We start from the raw sequence: 16,726 nt of genomic DNA, 5'->3' as shown, positions 1-16,726 counted from the left end.
GAAAGTAGAAGGCACATAATGTAACATGCGACCCTTATTAGTTATCGTTTACTGAGCAACTAGGGGACATACATTTCTTTTTGCCTGTGTAAGCACACTTTATTTTTTTTAAGTTTTTATTTTGATTCCAGTTAGTTAACAGTGTTATATTAGCTTCAGGCGATTCAATAATTCAGGGTACATAAATTGTGTGTGTGTGTGTGTGTGTGTGCCTGTGCGTGCAAATACACACACACACACACCCCTTTAGTCTCACAAAAGCCTGGGAGATGACATTAAGCCTTTTTCTTCTTTCTCTTTTCACCTATTAAAAAACTGAGGTTTAAAAAAGTAAAGCGACTCCCCGGAAGTTCACCCAGCTAGCAAGCAGTGGGAGTCAGCTTTTGAACCCCCACAGAGCAAAGCCTCAGGGCCAAAAGCAGCCTCAGTTAAGGTCGCAGTAAGTTCTAACGACCGAGCAATTTATATTTAACTTTAAGGCCACCATGGGCAAGTCATTTCCTTAATGTGATCCTCATTTGCCTTATCTGCAAAGTGGTTCCCTCTTCAGTGGGTTGTTCTGAATGACTCAGAAGGTGCAGGCCTAGCATTTAAGCACATCCTTAATGTATAATAAAGGCTCCCGGCAGTCAAGTCAACAAGTGAGTTAAAAATAAACTGACATGACAGGCAACCCTCAGAGGGGAGTCAGGTCCCTCAAAGTCCAGGATCTGCACTGACTAGACACTTCACCGCTTTTATTCTAACAAACATACCCCTGACATCCAAAGGGGATACAAAAAATGGCCTCATCCCCGGGGTCGCCAAATAGATTTACCTGCCCACAATCTTCTCCTTAATTCTATCCAACTTCCCCAGGATTTATTCTTTTGGCATGCCAGAGGTCTGACTCAGCACTTGATGGGCACACAGGGCTTGAAATTAGAGAAAGAAGCAAAACCTCCCAGGAGCGGCCTTTTCCCTCAAGGGAGGCAGGCACAGGCCAAGTCTCCTCCCTACGGGGGTGGGGGGAGGGGAGACCTCGGTGACCCACGTGACGATGCGCATTCCCCCGGCCTCCCCGACCGACCCCAGCCAGTTCGGTCGCCGCAACCAACAAGTCTGTAAGCGGGAGCGAGGAAGGTTTGTTAAAAATGTCACGCTGGCCAACTTGTGAGCCACGGGTCTGTCCCTACCCCGCCATCCCCCTCCCCCCTCCCAACTGCCCAGAGCGGGAGCGGGGCGGGCCCAGGGAGCGCGCGGGTGGGTGGAGCGCGACTGCCGCTTCGCGGGGCCTTAAGGGCGCAAGGCGCGCGCCCCTTGGTCGGCTAGCGGCCACACGCGGGAAGCCCCGCCCCCTCCCCGCCCCTCCTTTCGCCCCGCCCACAGCCCATGCCCCGCCTCCCGCCCCGCCCCCGCGCCCCGGGCCGCCCCCCCCCGCCGCCCGGCGCCCGAGCTGCAGGAAGGAGCTGCCAGCTCCAGCCGGGCTTGCCTCAGCGCGCGGATCTGCACCATGCCCCGCATAGATGCAGATCTGAAGCTGGACTTTAAGGATGTCCTGCTCCGACCCAAGCGAAGCAGCCTCAGGAGCCGAGCCGAGGTGGGCCCCTTCGAGAGCCGCAGTGAGGGTGGGATTTGTTTTCCGCGTAACTGGGGTGGGGGAGGACGGTGGGAGGAGGAGGGATGTGCTTAACCCAGCCGGCTTTTCCGTGTGTCTCTTGGTGGATGGGAGGCTGGCCCCCTTGGCCCTCCCCATCTGCCGAGAGAGGGGAAAGCCGGCTGGTTCCCCGCCGGGACTTGAGGTGTCTTTAAGGGACCCAGCTCCGGCGTAAAATTCTAAATACGTCCGGCTGAGTGGGCTGGGGGAAGTACACAGTAGGCTAGACCACAGAGGAACAAAGATCAAGTGGCCAGCCGATTTAGAAAGAATGGGAGGGTGGCTGGAGGGGTGCACGTAGGGCAGAAATGACAAGAGTGGAGCCCAAGTGTAAAGGAGAGGACGACAGCGACGAAGAGCTTTGTGATTTTGGCATTGTCTCTCAGTGCGGAGAACCGACTGCCGCGTTAGTATCAGCTCCGGCAATGGAATTTTTTTAAAAAAACGCCTGAAAAACAGGCAGATTCCAGAGCGGCAAAAGTTCAGGGTTTACTTTCCACGTTTCAGTGACCTTGCTGGGAGTGAGGCTGGGGACGCGTGCCTGGCGCCACTCTACTTACTGGACAGCTGTAGGGAGGCAGAAAACACCCCAGCCCAGGTGCGAGGGTGAGAGGCAGATTGGACCCCCTGGGCAGGTTTGGCTGGTTCTGTGTCCATGAGATCGAAGACTGGCTATGGCCCCGAGTGAGAGGGAAGGTGCTGCCCCGGCTGGGGCTGAGGAAGGTCACAGCCTGAAGGATACACTAGTTGCACGGAAGGAGTCCCCCCGAGGAGGGTGTGCTGGTGACCGTGGCTTTGCCTGGCTTCTGAGAGCTGGAGAAGGAGGTGAGGAAGTGACTCCGTGTGGAGGTGGGGTCCGCAGGAGTAAACAGGAGGAGGCCAAGGCAGCACACTCTTCCAAAGGCTCCGCTCCACGAGACCATAAATAAATCCTCTTGCAAGAACTCTGCTGCCCGCCTGTGCCTGTGCCCGGGCCCAACCGCAGCGCCTGGGGTTGCCAGCCGAGGGCTTGTTTGGATTAAAGACATGTCCTGTTTTAGCCGGTGACCAGAACAAGACACCTCAAGCAGGAGGGTTGGCAGCCGGACCCAGAGACCCGGAGAGGGTGGGTCTGGACAGGACTGCAGGAGGCCCGGAATGGTTAGCCCTTATCACCCTAGATGGGACCACCCTCTTCCTGTCCTTCCTCGTGTCCTTAAAGGTGCTAAAAGAGTGGCCGACTTTTGAAAGAAAAACAAATGGTTTGGGTGATAGGTAGCCACTGCCTAAGGCCAGAACAAGACAGGAGGTGGGGCTTCTGGGCAGACAGATAAAGTGGTGGCCTCAACATTCTTTCAGTATTTGTTCAGAATCCACTTAGGAGAGAGAAACTTATTAAGCCAAATGGGTGTTTAAAACAAGGATATATTGTACGTATTTTCTGAGCCAGAAAGGATCTGGAGAAGGTAGAACATGTAGAATTTAGGTAATAGAATGAATTACTCTTTTCCAGAGAATAGTATGATGTCCTGCATCATTTGGTTTCATACTTTGAGCCGATTGAAACTGTTAATGTCCCAGCTTCCAATGGCACCTTGCAATCTACGTGTCCACATTGCAGTGAGAACTCTGTGCCCTTGGGAAATGTTTTCCCAGTTCCACTTCTGTGGGAGTTTGCCAGCTCTGGTAATGGAAACCTAAGTTAACTGGATTGCCTTTCCAGTTGGTTCCCCTAATAGCGTAGGCGCCTGGCTGATTGTGTCCCACAATCTGCTTGCTTTAGTTGATGTTGAGGGATCTAGTTAGCCCTAGATCTAAGCAGGCTTCCAATCCCCTCTCAGTGTTTTCTCAGTTTGCTTGTGGATGCCTGAAATGTCTTACAGGGAGTTAAAAACTTTTCGTTGTGCCATCAGGTATAAGCCTAAAATGTGTGCCCCCCCTGCATGCAAATTGAAAACAAATTTGAAAGTGGTAAATGACAGTCTTTGAGCCTAACCAGAGAGCAGAGCTGAGTGGAGCCAGGAGAGAAAACATACCCTGTAAGAGCAGAGTCTGGCTCTGGGAAGGGAGTTTCGACTCTTGACAAGATTTATCACAGCGACGGTTTTTTGCTAAGAGCCAGGCCTGGTGTTGGATATCAGCCAGTGAGCAGAAAATGGAGAGGGAGGCAGAATGATCACCCACTTAGATGTTCTAGTATTCCGGTAAGGGCATTTCTGCAAGTGTAAACATAAAATGAAGTTGAGGTCAGCTTCCAGCGGCAAAGGGTCCAGGTGGAGGTGGCCCAGGTGGCCTTCCTGTGGTTGTGCCAGACGGGCAGTCGTCCCTCAGCTGTCCACTCTTTGCATTTACACACATCTTCACAAGCCCCTGGTACAGGAGAATAAAGTCCCACAGGGCTCCTTGGGGACGGTTGGGTAATCCATTCAAAGGAAGTCACGTGTAAGCACAAACTTTGGCTTTATCTGATGCACTGGGGACATCCAGACATTCCTTGACTCCCCGAGCAGTTCTTCCTGAGAACCCATTTCTGGCTCTGATGTCCCACCTGAGCCCTTAAGCTAGGGTAAGATTTAAAAAAAAAAAAAAGAACAAAAACCAAATTTACTAACACAGCCATAGCTTTGGAAGTCAGGCCATGAGGAAATTTGCAATAGAGAATTGGCCACTTATCCTAAGACAGAGAAGACACGACACAATGAGAAGAATTCAGTCTTCTTTTAAAACTCTCTAGTGATTTTTTTCACCAGTGGTCCAGGGAGAGGCAGATCGGCTCCAGAAAGGTCTGGTCAACCCTCAGGGGTCCACTGCACCTTGGCCCGCAGGGGATCAGAGCACGGCAGTGGAGAGGATATTTGGCTGGGAGCAAGCTGACCTGAATTTTAGCTCAGGCTGTGCACTACTTTGTCTTCAGTACCTTGGCGCTATGTTAGTTTCACAGGGCAGCTGTAACAAAGTACCAGAAAACGAGGTGGCTTACACAATAGAAATGTATTGTCTCCCGCTCCAGGAGGCGAGGAGCCGTAGATCAGAATGTCCAAGGGCTAGATCCTTCTGAGTGCTGTGAAGGAGAGTCTGTGACATTTCTCTCTCCTATTTTTCTGGTTGTTTACACACAATCTTGGGTGTTCCTTGGCTCATAGATGCATAGTTCCTATCTTTGCCTTCATCTTTACATGATGTTCTCCCTCTCTGTGTGTGTCTGTGTCCAAATTTTCCCATTTTGAGAACACCAGTCATGTTGGGAAGGGGGCCCTGTTGTGCTGACCTCATCTTACCTTGATTGTTGGCGAAGACCTTATTATGGATCTTTTATCCTTTCGGGAGACACAGCTCAAACCATAGCAGCCTCTATGAAATTAGAGGGTGTGAGTAGAATTGTTCTTAATGGATGCTTCAGAATCACCTAAGGAGACACTCCAAAATACACATACTGTCTCCAGCACAAAGGTTCTCAGTAAGTTTGGAGCGGCTTGAGCATATGTGTTTTGGAAATCCTCCTGTGCTGATTCTCGTGTGCACACAGACGCTGGGCTAACCGCTGGGGTCTTTTCCATTTGGAGAACCTCGTGGCTGTCTGGTAACGTACAGCCGCCCGAGCTTCTCGAAATCCTGGCAGCTGGTGGCGAAGCCTACAAGGGACAGAACTCATCCACAGAGCTGGGCTGGGGCTCACCAAGCATTGCCCTGAGAAAAGCTGGGGGCCAAGCTACAATACCATTCTTACTTCTTGGTCAGACATTAATTTATTCCACACTTTTGAAGCCACTCTCTAGAACTATAAAGATAAGAGGGGGGGTGCCTGGGTGGCTCCGTCGGTTAAGCGTCTGACCTCAGCTCAGGTCATGATCTTATGGTCCGTGGGTTCAAGCCCCAATCAGGTCACTTGGGTTCAAGCCCCACATTGGACTCTGTACTGACAGCTCAGAGCCTGGAGCCTGCTTCGGATTCTGTGTCTCTCTCTCTCTCTGCCCCTTCCCCGCTCGCACTCTGTCTCTCTGTCTCTCAAAAATGAATAAACGTTAAAAAAAAAAAAAAGATAAGAGGGATTGTCCCTGTAGACTTACCATTTATAGGTGAGACGGGTAATGGATCCTTTATTTAATAAGAGCATTGCTTAAACAGTGCCACCTATAGATCTAGGCAAAAGGGGCCCTGCCCCACACCCCACCTCTGCTCCCTTATACCCTCCTCACTGGACAGGGCCAGAGGGCCATGCCTTTTCATGAAGGCCGTGTTCCAGGGACTCCAGAGTCCTGGATTTCCTTGCCCAGATGACTGCAGGCTAATTCCAAGGCTTGCAAGGAAGGGCCCCTTCCCAGGCTGTGTTTTCCCAGGGACCTGCCGTGATGCAGGTGTGCTCAACTCCAACCTCAGGCAGTGGCCAGGCGGCAGCTGTTTGGGAGAATGGATGTGTGTGTGCATGGAGCTTCGTGTGCAGACTGGGGGGTCTGTGTGTGCACATCAAGATTTGGGTGGGACGAGAAGAGGGTGTGGACCGGAGGCCAGGGGCTCGCTCCCCATGACACGATGTTTGGTACTTTCCAGCTCATTAATGTTTGTCAAGGTTGGAGGATAGGACACAATGTAGAAGGCTTATGCTTATGTAGAAGCCTGTTAGCTCGATCATAACGTTGAGATATTTAGGAATGTGGTAGGTGGGTCTCCATTCGTGCCTTTTTTTAAAAAATTTTTTTTAACGTTTATTCATTTTTGAGAGTGAGAGACACAGAGCATGAGCAGGGGAGGGGGAGAGAGAGAGGGAGACACAGAATCCGAAGCAGGCCCCAGGCTCTGAGTTGTCAGCATGGAGCCCGACGCGGGGCTCGAACTCACGAACCACGAGAACCTGACCTGAGCTGAAGTCGGATGCTTAACCGACGGAGCCACCCAGGCGCCCCTCCATTCGTGCTTTTGGCCCCCAAATGTTGGGCTGTGGGACTGACTTTGATGAAGGTGTGTTTAAAGGGCAGGAGAAACATGCATTTTTGAGGTGGGGGAGGGATAGTTCATTACTTTGTGTTCCCTTGCAAATCAGGCTTAGCACAGTGGGAATTTGGAGGTGCTGTAGTTGGTACATTGACCAGCTGTGGCAGATTAAATACCAAGTTTTGTTCCCAGGAGGCTGGAATATTTAAAATATCTATTTCTTTTAGTGAACAACAGATGTATTTTGGGGGGGGGGGTGTCTTTGTGTGGGTAAGATCAGGGAAGATTAGTTAAAACATTTTTTAGGGGTGCCTGGGTAGCTCAGTCAGTGAGCACCTGACTTCAGCTCAGGTCATGGTCTCACGGTTCGTGAATTCGAGCCCTGCCTTGGGCTCTGTGCTGACAGTTCTCTCTCTCAAAAATAAAATAAACATACCCCCTCCCGCCTCCCCTCTGGGAACCATCAGTTTGTTCTCCAGAGTTAACAGTCTGTTTCTTGGTTTGCCGCTCTCTCTCTCTCTCTCTCTCTCTCTCTCTCTCTCTCTCCCATTTTCCTTTGTTCATTTGTTTTGTTTCTTAAATTCCTCATATGAGTGAAATCATGTCTTTCTCTTACTGTCTTATTCACTCAGCGTAATACATGTTGTTGCACGTGGCAAGATTTCGTTCTTTTATACGGCTGAATAATATTCCCTTGTGTATATAAACCACGTCTTCTTTGTCCATTCATCAGCTGAGGGGCAGTCGGGCTGTTTCCATAGTTTGGCTGTTGTAAATACCGCAGTTGCAAACACTGGGGCGTGGGTATCCCTTTGAATTAGTGTTTTTGTATTTTTTTGGGTACATACTCAACAGTGCAATTGCTGAATCTTTGGTGGTTCTATTTTTAGCTTTTTGAGGCAGCTCCTCACTGTTTTCCAGAGTGGCTGCACCCGTTCCCATTCCCACCAGCAGTGCAGGAGGGTTCCTTTTTCTCCACATCCTCACCAACATCGGTTGTTTCTTGTCTTTTTCAGTTTAGCCTTTCTGACAGGTGTGAGGCGATATCTCATTGTAGTTCTGATTTGTATTTCCCTGATAGTGAGCGATGATGAGCATCTTTTCATGTGTCTCTCGGCCATCCGTATGTCTTCTTTAGGAAAATGTCTGTTCGGGTGCTCTGCCCATTTTTAATTGGATTATTCGTCGTATGGGTGTCGGGTTGTATAAGTTCTTTGTGGATTTTGGATACTAACCCTTTATCGAATATGTCACTTGCAAATCTCTTCTTCCATTCCCTAGGTCGCCTTTTAGTTTTGTCGATTGTTTCCTTCGCTCTGCAGAGGCTTTTTATTTTGTACTCCCCATATGTACTCCCAATAGTTTATTTTTACTTGGGGAAGACAATTTTATTTCTCATTCTTAGAATTAAGGATTGCATGGAATCTACCATAGGAAGATGAAAAATAAGGGCAGGAGTTCACCGTCAAGGCTGATCTTTTTCCAGGGAGGGTTCTGTTTTTTCCATACTGCTGATAGGTTTTGGGGTGCTGGGAAAAGCCCATTGCGAGCTCAGCTGGGTTCAGAGTGTGGCTGCCCTCCCTGTGCGTCTTGGGAGGAGTATGAATGATTTGAGACCAAGGAATTCGGATTATTTTAAGCCTGCCAAGCCAGAATGGTGGAGTGCCATTAGCACAGAGGGTTGCAATTAATAGACCCCTTCGGTTATCTCTCAGAGTGTAGATCTAACTTGCTTCGCTGAAGTCCAGCCAAGGGTCATAATGAAGGAAGTAGAGAAAGCCATAAGCTGCCTCACCTGTCAGGAAGTTCCTGCGTCTCATTTCCCCTCAGCTTTGCTGTTTAAGGCCGGTGCAGACATAGGACACCGTTCACCCAGGAAGCCTTCTGGGAGCTGTGTAGAGAGCAAGCACGAAAGGCCAAGTGACGTGTCCCATGGTGTTTTTTGACATGTTGATTGCAAAGTGAAAGTTGCCTTAGGGACGGACACCTGGGGGGCTCCGTCGGTTAAGCAGCTAAGCGTCAGACTCTTGGTTTCAGCGCAGGTCATGATCTCCTGGTTTGTGAGTTCGAGCCCCACACTGGACTCTGTGCTGACAATGCAGAGCCTGCTTGGGATTCTCTCTCCCCTCTCTCTTCCCCTCCCCTACTTGTTCTCTCTCTCTCTCTCTCTCTCTCTCTCTCTCTGAGTAAATGAGTAAACTTAAAAAAAAAGTTGCCTCAAATGAAAAGAGAAGGAACTAGACCAACAGTGGTAAGGAATGATTATTGCTGATCTATTCAATGATTAATGGCTGATATATTCATATATGTATATATTATTGGTGATCTATCCAGGATTAATGTAGGTTGAAATCACTTCAGAGACCAGAGATCCACCCCTGTGTGTCTCCTGCCAGTTCTCCTGGGGAAGCACCTGCTTTCAGGATGATCCTGGGTCCCTCACGGTCCAGCCCAGGGCACAAACAGTGCTGAGTAGGTACAACAGGAAATATAACGCAAGATATCCGAACTCAGCTGAGATGCCACGTGAGATGTGGAGGCACCCTAGGGATTGGCGACAGTGAAAAGGGGCTTCGGAAGGGGAGGAGGTGATGTTCCTGAGATCACTCCCTGACAGCTGGAACCGAGGCCACGCAGGCCGAGGCAGAGGCGAGGCGTCCTGGGAGAACGGCGCTGACTGCATACAGGCCCTCCTCCCTTGTCCCGCACGGTCCTGCACTTTCCCACTCAGTTTCTCCATTGGCTGAACCCGGCCAGAAACCAGCCTGGGCAGCGGAGCCTGCAGGGGCTGGGGGGTGACCTTCCTGTGGTAAGAGGGGGGCGGGAAAAGGGTGAAGAATAAACCTGTGACCCCGCAGGTCTCGGATCTGCCTGGGACAAAGAAGGGGTTCTGACTCTGTTAGCTCTTGGTGCGTGCCTAGCAGACTTTTGCTGCGCCCACCATCCTGGCTTACCTGCCGCCCTGGATCCCCGACCGCTGGGGCTGGGTTAGACACGACGACGCCCCGAAATTGGAGGGACAGGAGAATTGGAGGGCCCTCCCTCCACCATTTGCGCGTCAAAGGAACAAGTGTGTGTTTGCTTAGACACCTGGCTCCCTGTACTTCCTCTCAGCTCTTTGAAGGATGCTCAGAATTACAGAGCAAGCTGAGAAGGTTGACAGGTTAAGGGATTCATGGTTTGCAGCTGGCTGTGGGTGAATTTGGAGTGTCTGCTTCTCTCGGTGGGTGAGAATTAAAGGGAAGGTCATGCCTGGCAGGGAAGGGTGGAGCGGATTTTCCCAGGAGGGGAATGGTCCCTCCGGTGCCTGGAAGTGGGGAAATGTAGCATGTGCGTGGGTGTTTAGGGCCAGGATGGATGGGGCTGGGGGCGGAAGGTGGCAGGCAGTGGGTTGGGAGCAAAGCTGAGGGAGAGAGCTTCCGATTCTCAGGTTTGGATCGATGGCGGGCCACCAGTGCCTTGTACTGCGTTGGCTTTGTCCCTGGATGACCACCTGTGACTCTGACTCCTCAGGAGCTCTCCTGTTTTGGGGGCACGTGGCTCAGCCCCTAAGAGACCAACGGACCGCGGGACACACACTCGCTTTTTGTTGTTCGCCCTTGCTCCAAACTCTAGAAGTTCTTCACGGATCACTTGAAGAGCACATTGTTTCTGTTTCCCTTTTTGCCAATTAGGTGGATCTTGAGCGTACCTTCACGTTTCGGAACTCGAAGCAGACCTACTCGGGGATCCCCATCATTGTGGCCAACATGGACACCGTGGGGACATTCGAGATGGCAGCAGTGATGTCACAGGTAGGATGACTCTGTTGCTCACCCCGGACAGGTGGTCAGGAGCCCAGCCCGGACTCGCTCAGACACAAAGAAGAGGAGAAAACTGAGACATTCCAGATCATTTACTGTGGCCGAACTATTCGGTTCTGAGTCTGATGGCTGCTGGGAGGTACTTCTTTTCTTTTCCGTCAGAAGACAGAGTCTGGACTTGGCGTTCAAGGAGATGGCTTAGGTCTGCACCCGTTTCTTCCTTGAAAATGCTCCTGGTAGTTTTAGAAACTAGAGATATTATCAAGTGAGACTAGTGTCGTGTTATAGAAGAGTGACCTTGCCTTTAAAATTAAGGCGGGGGGCACCTGGGTGGCTCAGTTGGTTGAGCATCTTGACTTCGGCTCAGGTCACGATCTCACAGTTCATGAGTTCAAGCCCCACATGGGGCTCTCTGCTGTCAGCCTGTCAGCGCAGAGCCCGCTTAGGATCCTCTGTCCCCTCTCCCTCGGCCCCTCCCCAGCTTGTGCTCTCCCAAAAAATAAGTAAATATTTACAAAAATAAAATAAGTTAGGGCAGGCCCGCCTTTGTATGCAGTCTGTGCAATAGCGTTTATTACCTAATTATGTACGAAACACTTATGGGGCACTGATGTGCCAGCCAGTGGATACAACGTGTGTAATGTTGTGACAGCTCCTCCCTGTGTGTTCCTTTTCCTGACGGGGAAACTGAGGCAGAGAGGAAGAGGAGAGGTCACTTGGCTCAGGGCATTCAGTCGGGTAGAGACAGAGTCAAGATTCAAACCCAGACTGACTCCTAAATAAGGGATTTGCCTCCCAACTCACACGGACAGGTAACAACCTAACAGACCTAACCACACAAGGTCCATTTTAGCCAGTTAACTAGTCTCATCTCCTATAAGGGGAATAGTTAGTAGCCAGGCCTTAGGAAAAATAAAAGAAAAGCCATTTGTGGGCAGGACCTTTGTCCCACGCGGCTACGTCCAAGATGCAACACACCTTATTCATCTGAGATGTGAAATGTTTGCTTCCGACGTGCACAGAGTGTGTGTGTCTATTTCCATTGATAATGCCTGCCAAGGGAAAAGATAAATCCAATTAGTTGAAAGAGCTTCTCGCTGTGGGCAGCAAGCCAAACCTCAGGAGGTGTTAGGATTCATTATTAGCCAGTGATTAGAAGGAAGATTTTCAAACAAATTATGAATTCGGAAAGTGGAATCGGGGGTGGTCTGTCTGACTCCGTGATCAGTTCTGTTCAGCCCCCACCGAGTTTTGGCCCGGAGGCTAGTGAATTCATTGCTAAAGGAATTTGTTTTTGTTTTTTGGTTTTTTTTTTTTTCCTCCTTGTCTTTTCCTTGCCCTGCTCTGTGATCAGCCATTGCTACTAATGAATTATGTATTAGTATAAGAGTGGGTGGGATCAGGGAGCAATGAGTAGTCCTGATTAATTATCAGATTACTAGTCCGTGAAGAACATAGAGCCTGCTGTGCCCTGCCCGTGTTGACAGGAAGGAAGGACTCACCATTCTTGAGACAAGGTACGCTGAGAATACAGTGAAATAGCATACGCTGAAACCATGTGTGGACACTGTGAGCTTTCTGTTTCTAGGATCCACTGAGACAGTATGAGTTAATAAAGCCATGGAATTTTAGAATGGGAAATTGTAGATGGGGAAGTCAACCCAGGGAAGTTAGGAGAGGGTCCTGACAGAGAAGGAACCCGAGCTCTGCAGTCAGATAGGCGTTTGATTCGGGCCTTTGCCCCCCTTTGGCCAAGCAGCTGTTAAATTCCTTAAGCTCCGTTTCTGTCCGCGAAGCCGGAATTACTGTACGAGGTTGCTCGAAGGGGTAAATGGCACGAAATGGTGTGCAGAGTGCTTGGGAGCAAAGTGTCGATGTTGGATCGGGTTGATAGTCCTAGATTGGGGATTGTAAGTTACAGAATTTCCTCCCTCCCGCCCTCACTCAAAAATACCAACAACCGCCCGTGTTTAGCAAGACATGTTTAGATCATGAACGCAAAGAAAAGCTTTCAGGTGGCAGTTGAGGTTCTTTTGGATTGGCTTAAGCAGCAGGTGGCCCTCCGGTGACCCTTAGGGGCAGGGCAGCTGCTGTCCTCAGCTCTGTGCCTGACTCAGGTGGTGGGCCTGGACAGGGTTCTGAGAACTCTTCCCTTTCCCTCCCTCCCCGGCCTCCGGGCAGGGCCTCCTGAGTCCGGAAGGCATTGTTGTCCCATCGGATTAGAATGGAAAACGCGGTTTTGTGATTTCACTGGTCACACCTTGTCTGTTTTTGGCTCCTAGCATATTTAAAGCAAATCAAGTGTGAACATCAGGAACGCCTAATGCTTCTGTGTTGTGGGGTCACCCCTGCCACTCGGAGGCAGGAGAGCTGACTCATTTGACTTCTTGCGCTGATGGTGCTGTTTTATTCCCTAGCACTCCATGTTTACGGCAATTCATAAGCACTACGCCCTGGATGAATGGAAGCTCTTTGCTGCTAATCACCCAGAATGTCTGCCGGTAAGACTACACCCTGGTTATAAATTACACTGCTTGCAGGGGGTGGGGAGACAGACTTCAGGGTAGTCGAGAGGATTTGACCTGCAGACAGACATGCGGAGTCCTTAGAGCTCTGGGGAGAGGCGGTAGTGGGCCCCTGACCCTCCAGAACATTCCGCCGAGGGAAAAAGCCGGGCACGAAAATCTGTGTCTGTTTACATGAAATGGCAAACCAGGCCAGCCTACAGAGACAAAGTAGATTTTGGCGGTTGCCTAAGGCGGGCGGGGGGGGGCGGGAATTTGAGGGTGAGGGCTAAAGCGTGTGGGAGCGACCGAGGTTCTGGGGTGACACGTGTTTTAAAATCGTGAGGGCGGATGCCTGACTCTGAATATGCCAGAAACTCTTGGACTGCACTCTCTAACGGGGTGAGCTGTGAGGTGTGTAATTATATCTCAATAAAGCTGTTATTAAAAAAAAAAGAAGGCAGTTTGAAAATAAGGAACATCCCTATTATTATGTAACGCACCTGACTTGGCACCTGGCACATCCCGAGCCAGTGCCAGCAGAGAAGTCTCTTGGCATTGGAGTCGCTCTCCCCTGTGATCAGATCATGTGTGATTGGAAAATGACTTTGTACGGTGCTGCTTTTGAGCTTATTACGCTGCTCTTTTTCCCGTCCCCGGTTGTGCTGCATGGAGATTGTGGGTTCGCGAGAAGGTGGTTTGGGCGATACAATAATTCTGGCTTGCTGCCAGATCATTTCATTTTTTTTCCCCACGTTGTGTTTGAATGAATTATAATTGTGCCACCTTCTTCCCTTCTCTGTAAGGAGTTCGGAGAGCAATGATTTTTTTTTTTTTTTTTGGTCATACCTCTGACTCCTGTATGGGAATTTCTGGCAACGTGTTCTTTTTTTTTAAATTTTTTTTTTCAACGTTTATTTATTTTTGGGACAGAGAGAGACAGAGCATGAACGGGGGAGGGGCAGAGAGAGAGGGAGACACAGAATCGGAAACAGGCTCCAGGCTCGGAGCCATCAGCCCAGAGCCCGACGCGGGGCTCGAACTCACGGACCGCGAGATCGTGACCTGGCTGAAGTCGGACGCTTCACCGACTGCGCCACCCAGGCGCCCCTCTGGCAACGTGTTCTAAGCTGGCACCCTGACCTTCGTGACCAACTGTGATCGTTTGACTTCCTACTCTGCCTCCGTGCCCCCCCCCCCCAAATTAAAAGGCGAATTGAAAAGGGGAAAATGTCAAGTGCTTGGTGACACGGAGACAAATGAACCAATGTTGAGTTTCACTTGCCAGACTTTAACAGCAATGAAAGGGAAAATGGGAAAGGCAGCCTTGCTCTCGTGGGAGGGACGGATGGGGCCGGAGCTGGTCAGAATGTCAGCGGGAGCAGTGAAAACGGGTGTCGACGCAAAGAACAATACACACGTATCGAGGGACTGGGCTGTTTACGCTCAGTATCTGGGTTGTCACTACATTGTTGTGATTTGGGGGGAGCCACAAAGGATATTCAGAAAGGTCCCCCATCTGTGACTTCTGGCTTTAGAGAAGTGACATAAAATATAAAAGGAGAGATGCCGACTCCGGGCACAATCCCATGGCTTAGTGGCACTAAGGCACAAATGACTAAAAACAAATTTTTTTTTCCCCAAGGAGCAGATTTTCACAGGAGCAGGGGGGTGGGTTGGAGAGCGTCGGTGCTGTGGAGGTTGGGGAAGAGGGTGTTCCCTGAGGGTCGTGCAGTGGCTCCAGATGTGAACAGGGACAGGTGCGGCTGGGAAGGATCATTTTAGGCTCATGGGTTCTTGCACCGTTTGGACGTTTTTCCCTTTTAATAGGAACCCCGAGTCTTGGAGCTCTTTGTGTAGGTTACGACTTGCATGTTGTGAAATTATCGTATTGGGAGTAAAAATGAAAATAAGAAGGATGGGGCGCCTGGGTGGCTCAGTTGGGAAAGTGTCCAACGTCGGCTCAGGTGATCTCACGGTTTGTAAGTTCGAGCCCCACGTTGGGCTCTGGGCTGGCAGCGTAGAGTCTGCTTGGGATTCTCTCTCTTCATCTGTCTGCCCCACCCTCCCCCCACCTCTCTGAAAATAAATACGTAAACTTGAGAAAAAGAGAGAGGAAGGAGTTCTGTCAGAGGAGTTTGAGACATCTTCCCCTCCCTCTTGCTTGCTGTACAAGATGCTCAGTGACGGCCGCAGCTTCAGCAGGAGGAAGCCTGTGTTGACTGGCCACGTCTTAGTCTTCTGCTTCTCCTCATCTCCTAGAAGAGAGTTCACACCAGCAGCTCCACGGTTCAGAGTTCCATACGGCTTGAAGAAACCAAGGAAAAGCCAAGGACTAGGTTTCCTGAATGATTAGAAACGTAGTTACCCGAGGGGCGCCTGGGTGGCTCAGTAGGGTGGGCACCCGACTTTGATCTCAGCTCAGACCGTGATCTCGCAGTTCGTGAATTTGAGCCCCGAATCAGGCTCTCTGCTGTAGGCGCGGAGCCCGCTTTGGATCCTCTGCCTCCCTCTCTCTGTGCTTCTCCCCCACTGGCGCTTTCTCTCTCAAAAATAAACATTTAAAAAAAAAATGTACTCACTGGAAGATTCTGTGGCCGAGGTTCAAGGTTAAGGATATATGCACTTTAATGGGGGGAAAGGTAACTGAAGCAAAGTATAGTTAACCTAATGAATGGATCACGAGTCTCCCTTACCTCTGCTGTTGTGTTTCTTTTTTTTTTTGAAACATTTATTCATTATTGAGAGGGAGAGACTGAGCATGATCAGGGGAGGGGCAGAGAGTGGGGAGACACAGAATCCGAAGCAGGCTCCAGGCTCTGAGTGGTCAGCACAGAGCCTGAGGCGGGGCTCGAACTCACCAACCGGGAGATCATGACCTGAGCCGAAGTCGGACGCCCAACCGACTGAGCCACCCAGGCGCCCCTGCTGTTGTGTTTCTTGAGCAGATCTGCTGTGTATGTATTTGACCTGGGTACACCTCGAAGAGTCACTGCACCGTCCTCAGCATAGGCGAGTGGGGGGGTGAGGGGCAGGGTCTGCCTTTGAATGCTACTTACTCCTCAGGCCTTGCGCTTCTCCGTGTGTTTTGGTACAGCACGTAGCCGTGAGTTCGGGCAGCGGGAAGAGTGATCTGGAAAAGATGAGCAGCATCTTGGAAGCCGTGCCGCAGGTCAAGTTTATCTGCCTGGACGTGGCCAATGGGTACTCAGAACATTTTGTGGAATTCGTGAAGCTGGTGCGTGCCAGATTCCCAGAACACACTATCATGGTAGGTATGGCGGAGGGCTCTTGGGGGGGGGGGGAGGGGGTGGGGTGGGGAGCAGAGAGAGGCTTGCTCCATGTGCGGGGCGGGGCGGGGGCTGTGTTGGTGCTTTCTTGTTGACACGAGTGGAGAATCCTCACGAAGAGGCGGCGGCGATGGAAGGTCTGCAGACTGGCTCCCCATAAAAAGTAAAATCCAGATCAACGTTACAGGGTGTTGGCTTTTTATCTCTGCTAAATGTTATCAAATGTTTCTTACCGTGTGTGCCCCTTCAACAAAGGTCTTCTGTGACCCTCTTTACTCAAGGAGTTTATTTTTAAAAAATGAGAACAATGAGAGATGCCCGAGCGGCTCAGTCGGTGAAGCGTCCAACTCTTGATTTTAGCTCAGGCCGTGATCTCGTGGTTCGTGAGCTCGAGCCCCGCATCAGGCTCCACACCAACAGTGCGGAGCCTGCTTAAGAGTCTCTCTCTACCCTTCCTTGCTTGCGTGGGCATGCTCTCTCTTTCTCTAAATAACATTAAAAAAAAAAAAACAAAAACAATGAAACTGGGGTTAGGTTGCAACCTTTTTTTTTTTTTTTCAACGTTTATTTATTTTTGGGACAGAG

At 50.4% G+C, this 16,726-nt stretch overlaps 1 protein-coding gene across 2 annotated transcripts in view; it reads left to right on the top strand.

Moving 5' to 3' along the window:
• Positions 1 to 1,040: 1,040 nt before the first annotated feature.
• GMPR (guanosine monophosphate reductase) overlaps positions 1,041 to 16,726 on the top strand; it is a 44,258-nt gene continuing 28,572 nt past the window's right edge. Inside the window, exons 1-5 of one of the 2 annotated variants that reach the window (XM_040460707.1) lie at positions 1,041 to 1,122; positions 1,506 to 1,579; positions 10,219 to 10,338; positions 12,765 to 12,848; positions 15,949 to 16,122. In XM_040460707.1, the coding sequence (XP_040316641.1) occupies positions 10,294 to 10,338; positions 12,765 to 12,848; positions 15,949 to 16,122 (303 nt within the window). In that variant the 5' untranslated portion in view covers positions 1,041 to 1,122; positions 1,506 to 1,579; positions 10,219 to 10,293. Of the gene's footprint in view, positions 1,123 to 1,411; positions 1,580 to 10,218; positions 10,339 to 12,764; positions 12,849 to 15,948; positions 16,123 to 16,726 lie in introns of those variants that run through there. The other variant, XM_040460706.1, reaches the window with a different exon arrangement.

This window comes from Herpailurus yagouaroundi, unplaced genomic scaffold, assembly GCF_014898765.1.
Source record: "Herpailurus yagouaroundi ecotype Mexico unplaced genomic scaffold, PumYag 250, whole genome shotgun sequence".
In the NCBI taxonomy this organism is placed as follows: domain Eukaryota; kingdom Metazoa; phylum Chordata; class Mammalia; order Carnivora; family Felidae; genus Herpailurus; species Herpailurus yagouaroundi.
The sequence above is the reverse complement of the archived record's forward strand: the minus strand, read 5'-3'. Positions and strand labels throughout refer to the sequence as shown.